Raw genomic sequence first — 13,867 nt, forward strand, 5'->3', positions numbered from 1 at the left:
GAGGCGTCTATGAGAACTTGAGGATGATGAGACGGACGACCAACGCAAGAACGGGTTCGCGTTACGTCAGTACGCATCGTGTACAGATACATGGTGTATGCACATACAGGGCTTACGTACAAAGCTAAATGCGTATTGGCAGTCACCACGTTGCCTGTCGGCCTTGTGTACGTACCATTACAATGTATGTGGCTTGGCCGGGTCAACACGCCGACAGAGAACGTCCATTACTTCATCAAACCCCGGCCATCGTCGACAGATCCGTCCACCGCCAATTTGCCAACAATCGCGACACTCAGTCAGTATAAACAGTTTGGCTCTTTGACTATGGTAAGTGGGATAGCTTCCAAGCAGGGAGGACATACGCAGTTCAACACCACGCAAGTGATTTAATTTTAGATAGCGGAGTCCTCTTTTGCTAATTATTTCGTAAAGGGTAACGCGAGTACGCTGCGCATTGCGGTTGACGTAATAATGAAAAAGCCAGGGGATTTTGAGTACAATGCAAGCCATTTTTTTCGAACTTGTAATCTCAACACTAAATCGTAGAAACGGTATCGCGATGTTTCGGTACGAGGATCTATCTATACGTGCAATCAGGCATGGGATATTATTGCAGCTTGCTGATTTGTATCTCTTACAGGATTGAGAGTATGGAAAGACGATGCGGTTGCTGGCACGGACGTCCGGTGTACCTTTGGCTTAATTGTAGCGTTTAATCGCGACGGGCGCGTCCCTCGATTAATTATTTAAACCCCCTTAGGCTAACGTTGAATTAATGGATGCGGTTCCGCAGTGGTACCGCGATATCGATAATTCTGCAATTCCGCGAGACCCCCTATTAGACCATCGAGTCCGTGCCAGGAACACGTGCCTAATATACATAACTCGTTTGTACATCTCTTTACGATTACGCTGTTATTGCCACTGCTATTGACGGCTTGTTTTCTCGGCAAACCTTCTCGACGAAACGGATAGCACAGGATTTAGGTAATCGAGCTGGAATACCGAAGGTCGGATTTTCCGCGAGAATGTTTCTCTTCAAAATCATCTTCAACTGGAACGATAACACGGTTTACTTTTACGGATTTTTTTTTTAATCTTCCGGAATACCACCGTGATTTAAAAATAGCGACGGATATTTTTAACGTCAACTTTTCTTGCTAATGAGATTGAATGAGGACGATTACGACCCTTCGAAATAGTCGATGTCGTTTGCCGTCTTCCAATTTTTACTCCCGTTTAAGTATAAATGGTACGGTAATAACCAAAAATGTTCACGATTTTTAGGGCAGTTTGGAAAAGGTGACGACAGAGCGCAAAATATCGCGACATTACAGAACATTGGCGTCCACGAGCGTGTCCCAGATACTTCAATTATCTGTTCTTGGCGTAGTCAACTTACACAACACGTAGAACTTTTGTCAAATAAACTGCGAAACGGGACAGTATTTTCGACGCAATCAGATTTACATCTGATCAAACGTGAATAATAATCATTTTCTTCGCCAGTAATTAAATAGCAGACAAATAATACGGTTCGACCAGACCTGGCAATAATCAAATTAGAAGAAATTTATTGAAGAAAAATATATTATACAACTGACTGACCGATCACACGGAAAAAGAACTGCTGTTGAATTTAAAATAATAAAGTTGCTTGAATTAAGCGTCAACGTCACGGGCTGCCACAAGCATAAATGATTCACTCAATTGTATTTGCTATGGATTTAATTTTAAGCATGGAACTAAATCTTCAGATATTATTAAGACGACTAAGTATCTGATGTTTCTCGTTCATTAATACTGATGTCGTTTCAACGATTTAAAAAACAAGGAGTTGCTTGAATTACACGTTAACGTCACGGGCTGCTACAAGCATAACTGATTCACTCAATTGTATTTGATTATTCATATAAAAATATCCAGACAAATTATTAAGACAACTATCTGATGTTTCTCATTCAGTAATACTGATGTTGTTTCAATGATTTAATTTCAATTATACTGATCTTGTTGATACATCATTTTTTCCGTGTAGGAATTGACTGTAAGTTATTTTAAGGGTCAATTTTAAAAAGAATCGTGCACGCGTTCGAACATTACACCGGAATATCCGGTAATCAAGGGACAAAGCACTATCATGATTTCCTCGTGGTGTCGGAGATGCAGCGAGTCGGGGCGAGTCGAACTGAGCTGAACGAGCCAATCGTTCTCCTTCCATTTGCAAATTAAACGGTCACGTTCTTGATTTCAATTCTACGGGAGGCGATTCCCCCCCGAGTTTCCAATGTAACTTGTCTTAAACTCGGCGACCAGCCGTTTAATCTTAATCGATCTACCGCCTTATCGCGCGGCCGATGTATATCAACATTTTTCCATTTCCACCGCTGACATCTCCATCGACTTTCCCACCACTTTCGCCTCTATCTCGTTCATCCGCGCCGTCCTTCCTCCCTTTATCCCCGCCGTTCCCTTTCTATTCTACCACTCCCCCGTTATTCCGGCCGTCGATTTCTTTCCGGTCCTTCTCGCCCCGTTTTTCCGTTACCGCTTTCCCGCAGCTCTGGTGCGATTTCTTACAGATTCCGCAACTATTCCCGCTCGAAAGCGGGCGCGTCCCCTTAGCCGCCTCGAAGTCTTATCTTAATGGCTCGCCTTGGCAATCGAAAGTTTAGTTATTATCGCGGGCCGTTGTCGCCCCGCTTCGCGAACTCCACGCTGGATCGCGCGGAAGCATTTTAGGTGGAAGATAGAGACTGTGGAAATTACCGGTTTGACACGTACGCATGATTACGGGCGAGAACTTACAGTCGCGGACGACCGTCGTGCGACTGTAGCTCAGATCATTTCAAGCATGAAGAACGTCATTCTGATTTCTGCGTATAATTCGAAAAACGGTGACGATGTAAACTACGAAACTTTCAATTGATTGTTCCTTCGATTAATCGCGTCGTTATAATTATAAGTTATCTCGTTTACTCCAAGCCTTTATTGGAGACGTTTCAGTGATCTTTCCATCCCGTCATTAACGAGACCAGACCGTACACAATTATAATCGCTTCTCTTGCGAATGTGCGACTCCTTCAGTCTCTCCAAACAGGCGGTAATGAAATGTTTCCAGTGTTACCGCAACGAGAATACCGTAGATATCCGCTAGTACTAATGTCAACTCATTAAGAACGTCTCATTACTAGCGGTAACCGGGTCAATTACTCATAAGTTCACTCCCAGTGCTCAAGACGCCACTATGTGATTCTCAAGATATGCAATATATATTTAATTGCTATTAAGTTTAACGTATTTCTGACAAAAATACACGATATTGTAAGATAAATGGAATTGAAACTATTTTCCCTATTAATAAAGTCCTACAGTCTTTCTTTTAATAAGAGAAGATCGCGTGCGTACTTCGGATAAAACTGTCTTCATTGCGGCACGATAAAGTTTTAGGTTACTGTATCTAAAAAAAAGAACAATGCGGAGGTTACAGTTATCATAAGTTGTAAAACATGAGTATAAAACGCGCAATAAATATTGAGCCTGCTGGTCGCCGCTATGGAAAAATTGATATCGAACGAGTGGGTAATGTACATATATAAAGTCGAGCGATAAAACACGCCTCCGTGTGTTTCTGGGAGTCTCACAAAAAGTCCTTTTAGGTTTCTTTAGCGATCCGTCACCGGGTCCCTTTGATATTTATCGCGAGCCTATAAAATTTCGTGAAAATGTTGCCAAGGGGCGGCAGATTCTCGGTGCACCTCCTAATCAATTATTCGAAAAGAGATATGAGCGAATTTTTGAAGGCGAGGCACTCACGGAGCCATGGCGCGACGAGGCGCAGCAACGGGTATGTATTTATAATATGGGAAACTATGGGAAATCGATACTTGATCATTTATTGAAAATAAAACGCTAAGAAACTGAAAGTTTGTGCGTAGGGCCCGATACTGTATCAATTAAGATTTAAACTTTAATTAAATCCCTGTCAGAGGGATTTATACCGTCCCTTGGAGAGAATATCGTTTAATAAAGTTTAATTATAATTTTTTTTAATGTGCGCGCGGCTAGCGCTGATGCGCTGATCTAACCAAAACTGTTCGGTTCATCAGTTGTGCTTGAAAATCAAATTTTTTACTTCCAACGTTAATTGCATTAATACAATTTGCTTATCGCGTGGTTTTTAATAAGAACGCCACAGGGAGAAGGGACGAAATCTTTGTGGCTTTGGTATACGTCGAGTAAGTTTCCGATGTATGTATTTCAGATAAAAGATGAGAAGAGGAAGATTGGCGGTCACATGCTACCGACATCTCCATCGAAGAAGCACTCGTCGCCCGGAGACTGGTACGGATGCTTTACTAAATCTTCTTACTTCAGTCCGCAGCTGAAAGTAGAAGCGAGAAAAAAGACGCCGGTTCCACCTAATATGAAGATCAAGCCCAATCCGCTTGGTGGCCCAGGATACGCGGATATTTGCTTGAGTCCTTATCCATCGTACTCCCACGAGCCTTACGATCGCATCGGAAGAGTTGGTAAAAGTAAGTGCATCTCCGTCATGCCACCTCCGATCTGATCTCCACTTCCTCGAACAACTCTCGATAAACTCGAATGCATAATTCTTAGTAAAAATGCTAAAATTTTTTAGCCTTACATTGGAGGTAGATGCCTTTAAGATGGCTGCAAAAAAGCTAAATGTTCTTACATTTTCTCATATTGGAAACAGAGCGAAGTCTTGCTCATTCGTAACTGGCGATAAAGATTTATGTTAGAACGAGTTTACTTCGATGTTGAGTTGAATATAATGAGAACAGAAGTCACATGTATTCGCGCTGTTGCTCGAGCGAATTTCTTTCTCCATTTTCGCACTTTATTGCATACATTATAAGGCACTCTGGAATCTATAATTCTTTCACGAAATATTTTGCAGATTGTATCGAAAAACTTGATAAATCCGGCCGTACACATCGCGTTTTCATTCTGACCATTTCTCGTTTCTTCTTTATTATTTGTGCAATTTCCAAGTTGCGACTAATGCGATTCTCTCTCTTAGAGAATTATATAAATTAAATATTTATATTTTTAACTGAAAAAATTATTTTTGGATAATATATGTATATGCATATAAAAAACCAGCAGCGAATACCACTAGCGTGTATATTGATAACAATATAAAATTTTTCTGTCAATTTTTACACAGCCAATAAAATTGCCAATTAAAAGTATGTTATAAAATTTCTATTGTTTTTTAAACTTTTCTTTAATTATCTTACACATATACGTGTATAATGTACGTACATACATATATAACATAACGTGAGAATTCCCCCAATTAAAGTAAAAAAGTAATAATGAGAGAATGGGGAACATATATAAAGGTACATTTTACAAGGCAGCACGTAATTAATTATAGTTTTAGCATAAAAAAAAGAATTACGCTGGCTTCTAAGGGAAACACATTTTTAACGTTTACATAAAACCTTGAAAAAAAAACGTTTGGCAACAATTACATAAAATCTCAATTGGAGTATCATAAATGTTTGAAATTCTTCTCATAATCTTAGAAGTCCATCGCGTTAAAAACTTCTATAGATTCTCTGTAGACGTGGCAATTTCTCTCAATTTACTCTTATGTACAAAGATTTTTACAGGAGATTTTTAATAAATTTAACTGCGTAAATTACATGCGTATTAAATTTCCGACAGTTTCATGCGTTTAGTAAAATTCGTTTTTCCAACTGTCGCTTACGGTTTTTCCTTTTTGTTAAATTTATATTCTAAGTGTAAATCATTACTTTGGCGAAACAGAAGTGGTGTCTGAAGGCCGATTCTTGACGACTAGTACGCCGTTGGATTATTTCCCTCCAAATCCTTACGAGGATGAGGAACCAGGGCCCACTTATGTCCGTCCGGTCGAGATTGCAAGGAAGACACTCGGTACGGCGCGATTCTACGTCCCTTTCCCCAAGAAACCCGGCGGAAGTCACGATGGTTGCTTCAGCAAGTTTCCAGAGTACACGGGCGATCCTTATGTTAAAGCTAAGGCTAAAGCTGCCGTTGAGTCCAAGTTTATAAGCGGCGGACCATTTCTACGTTCGAAATATACGAACAGTATTATCGCGCAGATAACGAAAATATCGTGCAACGCTCGCAATTATTCGGAATATCGAGAACGCGCGTATCCTGTGCATTGAGAAAATCTTTTTAATTGCATGGAAATTGAATTCTCAAACTTCTCTTTTTTTTCACTATTAGGAAGAAACCTCCTTCCGTAATTATCAGTCATACTAAAATTAATTAAAAATAATTAGATTTGACGTTTCTCCCTCTTATCTTTTATTCCGGATACTTTATATGCAGCCGTTGCGCTTGTACAATGTCGTTTAAGTAAATTACTTGTGAGGAAATTAAGAATTAGAAAGAGCGAATCAAACAGTTACCATACTGAAACTGTGCATATTCATTAAAGTCCATTTAAAAACTTCAAATTGATAAACTAGATTTCGACCTAATTTAATCCTAAATCCTGTGGAACTTACAGAAGGCTTTGGAATGTATTTCTATTTTATCGCGTCCGCAATGCATGCGATTTCGTACTGGCGAAGCCATCACCTTCCGCTATCGCGCTTCCGTCCCTACCATGTTGAGCCGACAAATCGCTTTTCAGCAATGGCCAGTGGCCAAGTACAGCTGCAACAACATTCGAACGGTAGCCGAGCCCTTTCAAAGCGAATCACCCTGACACGTTCGATCTTACGGCTCTAATGAAATTCTAACGAATGTTGCACCGCCATCGGAGCCGTAAGAGTTCACTCTCGGCGATCGCCATTAAATATTTCCGACGAGTATCATGTATTCCGCACGACAAGACCATTAGGCCGACAGCAGGTGGAAGCCGCAGAAAAGACTGGCAGGAACAAGGGATGCACTTCGTATTTGACTAGGAATAAGCAAGGGAGTGTAATTAACGGGATCTTTTTTACGTGTAATTAAAAAAGCACTTTTTCTTATCAGGATAATGCTAACATTTGATCAAACTCGACCGAATCGACATGTATAATATTAGGCGCTAAAGGGATACAGCTCTTGAATCGTGAGTGTATCTTTTACCAAGCCGTCAGCGTGCAAAGAACGGTCTTACTACAGGAGAAGAGCCATCGCGTGCAACAAGTTTTAGAAGTTTATTATTTCATGTAAAAGTCAGAATATATAAAGGACGTTTCGATTATAGCTTACGATACATGTTTCCGCAATAAAGACAAGACAGAAGGTGAATTTTTCTGGCACAAATGAACTTAGTATCTTACGTTAGTGTCTTGCGCAAAGTCTCGCGCGCCGCCACGTCAGGAGGTGCTATGTATAGAAATGCAATAAGCGTTTCCGCCTCTGAAAAATTTTCTCCTGGAGCACGTGGCAGACAAGAAATGGCAGCGGGTGGGTATGATTCCACGAGATTTATTCCGCGGTTGAAGCCGACCATTTCTCCGTGCCGTGTCGTTGCGCCGGTATTAAACATTCCAGGCATTGCGATGCCTCTCCAATACTCACTGGTCCACGTAGAAACGTAGGAGCATTGTACAAGACTCGGCTCGAAGCAGTTGTACAACTACATCCACGCGATATACACCTCGATATGTATTTGTGTATGTGTGTGTGTATATATATATATAATATTTATATACACACATACACACACACATCATATGTACACTTCATGTTCGTCGTCATGGCCTACACGATTTTTGAGACATTTGGGACAGTCTAAGAAAAAAGGTTGTAGAGAAGACATTTCTCTGTTTTACACGCAAGCTACAACTTGCAACCTAAATCAATTGAAAATCTTTTTTTAGTGAAAAATTCGAGAGCATTTTTAAAACAATATGATTTGTTTCATAATGAAGTACATAAGAAAAATTTAATGCATTACTGTAAATGTTATTTGTATTGATATTTAATGTTAAATTTGCAGCGCTTAAAACAAATACAAAAACATGACGCCAATTAATAGTACTCAAGATTCTCGAAGAAGAATAAATTACATATTATGCAACTTTGAATCTAAATAATGTAATAACTGTTACACTTATTGTTAGTAATATTATATATAACATCTTGAAAAGAGCACAACTTTGTATTGCGGAGAAAGGCACGCAATTTGAATATTTGCTAATAAAAGTTATAATCCTTCTTTATTGTTATAAAGAAAAGTAATATTTTAGTGCATTCATGCAGTTAAATTCATCTTAATGTTTCTAAAATATTACTTTAAAAAATGATACTGAAAAGTTAAAGTGATCTTGATTTTCTTGAAAAATTTTTTTCAATTTTTTTATACTGCAAGTTATAACTGAAACAAATAGATATTTTTTACAATTTTTTTTTTAATTGTCGCAAAAATTGTGCGGATCGTTACAATTCTATATATAGACATATATATACATATATATGTGTGTATGTGTGTGTGTGTGTGGTATGTGTGTATTGCATATATCAACACGTACCCGTTTACGAAATAGCAGAAGAAACGTCGGAAAACGAGGGGCAGTATTTTAATGAAGCAAGATATGTGGCTTATATTCGTAAATGTAGACTTCAATTTGAAACCGTTATGATAATAAGAAGGTAATAAGTAATCAATCAATAATAATTAATCAATATGAAATCAAATATGTAATTTTTCAAATGCATACCATATTTTGACGCGATACATTTTACTCACAATTTGAATTACATTAATTACACCAATATTACTTCGAGATTTATAAGGATTGCAGGAAACATCCGTTTTTGCTATTATCCTCGGTAATTACTTTCTCATGAAAATAACTGCAAGATTCCACAAAGTATTCGACAGCTTTTTAATTAGCAGGCACAGATTGCAGATTGCAACAAAATGCGCGTATCAGCATTCATCGGGGGCTTCATTTAATCATTATCGGAAGCGGATAATTATGCCGCCGTCGTTCGGTTATGTATAAGGCCTTATCATTAAGAGGTCAACGAGATTAAAACGATACTCTTCTTTCTGCGCACGAAGCCTGGCAGACATCTTTATCTCGGTGTCCGCTGAGGAAAAACGGGAAACGTGATTTGATTTAGTGTAGAGAAAAGTCGTGGCACAATTCGCACACCGTGATTCTTATTTCTACACGGGATTCTACATGGAATCACATATATCTATATTTCTACACACATATATAAACTCGGAAAAATTATATGCTATATCGAATGCACTGTAAATAACGTGGCCGTAGCCGCTCCTAAGATTTATCTTCATATGATTTCAACGCTTCGATGTCCGATAATTAAAGAGCGGCGATCATACAATAGATATTCATATTTTAAACCACAGCGAGCCTTTGTTAAAGAGTACGGTCACCGAATTTTCATACATTAATATAAAATATACAGAGTTACAAATTTTCGCTACGCGTGTATCCAGGAGGTATTTCATATGGAGATTTTGTCATGGCAATATGCTAATACGAATAAATTGGTCTACAAGGGACGATTTTGCAGACGATCGTAGAAGGAATCGCCGTATTTATGCCAATTGATATTTTACTCTTGTAATAATTAGATGCGACGCATCTAATGCGAGACGTTCATATTATTTTTATCCCTTTGCGATAATTTGCGACTCTTAGCGTTCTCATATCTGATTTCCCATTTATTGATTGAGATATGGTAGATGAGACGGCATGGTACCAAGAGACGTGGAAAAGTAATAAACTACAAAAAAGAAAAGAAAAAGATACTAAAGGTATGCGCAAAGAGAGAAATCGACGATGGAGTTCGACGACAATTCTGTAATGGGTAAAAACGGGGAGAAACGGCGAAAAAAGGGTAAGAATAAGGAGAAGGGCTGCCGCGATAGTCGGCCGAGGAACGGTTCGGTTTTGCCGGCTTGGTAAAGAGACGAAGAAGGGAACCACGCACGGAATGAAGGAGATAGAATGCATACCTGCGCACGGATGTTTGGGCGAGGAGGAGGATGCCGAAGAGATGGGAAGCTTTAGGAATGGAAGTAGGGAGGAAGGCACGGCCGTATGCGAGTGAGCTTTCAGCGCGAAAGCTGCCGTAAAGCCGGCCGTTTCAACGAATGTTAGGAATATCTATCTCCACGAGCTAAATCCAGCATACACATTGTAAGAATAGGTTGAATAGGGATCGCTGGGTGGGTCTAAAGAATATCGAATACCGCGTGCTACATATTCCTCCGACGCGCGCTGATCTTGAGAGCAGAGGAGCAATTTCTCTCTTCTCTCCCCCCCCCATCTCTCCCTCTCTCTCTCTTTCTCTCATCCGTTTATATAATATCGCCTTGCTGCACTTTCGAACTTCTGATCCACCCACGCGGATCCGGGGTTCGGTATCGCCGAATCGGTGTCGTGTCTTTTCGAAGTCAAAAGCCTAGGTGAGAAGCGGTTTTATCGCGCGTTTGATGGGACCCATTGAAAGCGGATACCACCGTTCGACGACCGATCGACCTGCGAGACCGATACGGCTCCATGCTTTTATCGTGGAGCTTGTCGCGAAGACGATCTTTAGCACCTGCGTCTCTCGTTTTGCTCTTCCCACGAGGTTTATTATTTAGATACGTTTATTACTTGGATCACGTTGATGGTAGGGAATGCACGAAGAACGAAAGGAATACGCAAGCACGAGATTACGCGTTACGATTAGGCTTCGGTGCGACTGCGTGACCGATCGTCTGTTACTGACACGTCTATCATTCGTTCTCAATTCTTGCACCGGCGTATTTTCAATTTATGAAGGAAGTTTAGACAGCTGTCTTATACCTGCGCTACAAAACAAAGTGTGAACTCATCGATCTCCTTGCATAGACGTTCGACCTGCCGCGATGCGCGATTAGGAAGTTTGCAAGCGAGCCTGCTCGAAATTTCGACGATAGTCACGGTGGGCACGTCAGCCGTAAATCGTCGTTACCGAAATTGGAACGCGTTTTCACGCGGTCACAGAACGGGACAAAGTGGGTTAGATGGCAAAGCCTCTCTGTTCCTCTCGATACAACGATATCCTACCAGAGTACGAAAAAGTTTATTATACACACACATACGCGTACACATACATATTACATATGTGTGTACGTATTGCTGCTCCGTGCTTTATATGCCTTTAATCTCCCGTTTCTTTATCGCCGAAAGCCGCGAATTAATACATTAATTTCTCGATGACGTTATTGCGCAGCCTTTCTCCTCTATCGACGAACGAATCACTGTCACTGTCGGACTTGAATTCAAAAACGAGTTAAATTGGAGTTGGACGTGTGACACGGTGCCTTGTCAAGGGAATGGCAATCTATATGCGGAAATATTGCATTTGGGTTTTATTCGGCGTTACCATGTGTCTCTATTCTTTTGACGCATTAAATTCCACAATAAAATCTTTTTTCATAATTTAACTCTTGCGTTGAATTTCAAAAGTGAATATTTTCAATGACTCTACAAAGAAATAATTCTTCTATATTTTTTATTCATTATTCTACTACACACATACACACACACACACACACACACACAATATTTTGATTGTTTTAAGGCTAATTAAAAGCTCGTTTAAGACAAGTGGACTCTTTCATTTTTTAATAACATTGTGATTAAGTTTGATAGACGTAGCTTTTCAATTCCCAGGAAATTTATGTCTCTACGATATCCGATAAGCAGCAAAAAAATTGTTATGCAAAAAGAAATAATTTGATATGCCTTATATATTGAAGATCTAAGAGCCTGGAAATAGAATGGAAAGTGGAACGATTGTGCATTATGTTTCCGCTGTCGTCTTTATGGGAAGACAGAAGGCATTAAACGATTGCATAAAGTAATAAGATATTACTTTCCATTTGTATTTTTATATTTTCTACAATTACGCACACAATTGCGGCGAAGAAAATGATCCGGGAGAACAATTTATCTTTGATTGCTGTATCGTGGTATCATTTTTCTAGAAGATTAAGTTCGCTATTAGATTGAGAAGTAACGTAGACTTCATATACATCCATCTTCTAGAGAAATTTTCTAATTGCTTCATTATAAAAAGCCAACGGTGTGTCTGTGGAGTCAAAGAATATTGTGGGTTTTACGCCACGGAAAGAAGAAACGAAGAATTCAGCGAACGCGTTATTGATCAAGTAACATCTATCGCGGTGGAGGGGCAGGGGGAACGAATCACATGGACTGAAAGTAATTACGGCTATGGACTGTCACGCAAAAATGTTCCGCGAATCGTACGGATGTCGTAAGCTTTCAGAGTTTTCCCGCATTTCGACTCTGCTCTCTTGAATTCCCCTTCGAGTCAGACGAATGAAATTAAGTTTCCGGTATCGTTCAAGCTTAAACGAGCTGTGGATTTTCCGCGCGTTAGTTCTTCTCACTCCAGCAAGTAACATGTAGTAGAATTGTTCCTGAGAGATTCTGACTTTAGCGTTATTTGAATATAACTTTATATTAAATGGGATTATATTTCATTGAAAAATATTCTTACTGTCAAAATTACAAATGTTATTACAACGAAATGCATTCCCGAACGCGTGTATCGTTTATTCTCTCATACTCGCAAATTGTACTTCGCATGAATAATACAATTTTAGTTATTATTATTTACTTGCCGACATTAAATGGTAGCAAAAACTTTTCTGCGTTATTTTCTCTAACAGGCGTTTCCCCTTCTCCCTCGTGACAATGAATTCAATTGTCTAAAAGACTTTTCCTTAGCTTAAACGAATCGTAGATTTACTCTACTTGTCCGCCCATTCGCGCAGCTCGTCTCCTTCTATCTTCTTAATCGGCCAAGTTGACAGTGACAAAGTATTATTACTGATTCTAACGCAGTGCAGATGAATATCGCTTCGTTATACGTAGTAAGGACAAATTAAAGCTCTTACATTATATCTGCGATATTTTATATACCTAATCTCTTATAATTATTTCATACCAGACGATAGGATTCCACTACTAGCTGTGTTATGGAAATCTCTAAGCGAGTGCAATCTTCTGTTTATCTCGGTCGCCTAGCAATGAATTAATGAGTGGTTCGTGGTAAGAGCAATCGGATAATAACTGCAGAAATTAATAAACCAAACATATTTTCGTCCCGTAATCCACTTATCTGCACATTTCTATATTTCCCACGAGGAAAATCCGGACTTTAATTACTTAGCGGAATCCTTCTCCACATCGCACCCTTCGTATTATTTCGCCACGCAATCACGTTCAATGTAATTTACTGATAAGTATATAAAAAATCATGTAGCTCGAAAATTGATGCTCTACCGATAGGAACACGTGCAATTCCTTCTCCCGCATTTTATAGATTGCTCTCGTAGTACCGTGAATGAATGCTGTTTTTTACGTCAGTCTTGCATTTCAATGAAATCTGACAATGCGAGTTTACTCAAATTTTAATTTGGCTACAAAACCCGAACTTTAATTACTAGCGAAATCCTTCTCCACATTGAGCTCTTTGCATTTTTTCGCTATGCAATCACACTCAGTATATCTCACTGGCTGTCATAAAAAAAATGTAGGTTGAAAATCGATGCTTCATAGACAGGAATGTACACAATTTCGTCTTCTTCTCTCGCCTTTTATGGATTACTTTCGTGAATTTAAATGAACCGTGAATTTAAATGAATCGGGACACATAGTAGTGCCTCGCACCAAGTGTATGTATCTGCGAAGTGACGCAGCTGTGTACCTTTATCGAAGCATCGAGTGGAGTGAAGGCACGATAGTAATATCTAAAAATGACTAAGCGGATAAAATTTTCAATAGCTAATCCTTTTTTATTCTTTTTGATTATGTTTTCTATTTCATTGTCGGAATATACACGATTGTCCCTATCTTGG

The 13,867-nt window shown here is 39.3% G+C and overlaps 1 protein-coding gene across 1 annotated transcript; it reads left to right on the top strand.

Moving 5' to 3' along the window:
* The first annotated feature begins 90 nt into the window (after nucleotides 1-90).
* On the top strand, nucleotides 91-6,194 carry LOC105563331 (UPF0602 protein C4orf47 homolog). The gene is made up of 4 exons (XM_012014839.1): nucleotides 91-330; nucleotides 3,605-3,850; nucleotides 4,268-4,541; nucleotides 5,809-6,194. The coding sequence occupies exons 1-4, from the start codon at nucleotides 91-93 to the stop codon at nucleotides 6,192-6,194; spliced, it is 1,146 nt and encodes a 381-aa protein (XP_011870229.1).
* Nucleotides 6,195-13,867: the final 7,673 nt, after the last annotated feature.

This window comes from Vollenhovia emeryi, unplaced genomic scaffold, assembly GCF_000949405.1.
Source record: "Vollenhovia emeryi isolate VEMERY1.0 unplaced genomic scaffold, V.emery_V1.0 DF939178.1, whole genome shotgun sequence".
Classification (NCBI taxonomy): Eukaryota; Metazoa; Arthropoda; class Insecta; order Hymenoptera; family Formicidae; genus Vollenhovia; species Vollenhovia emeryi.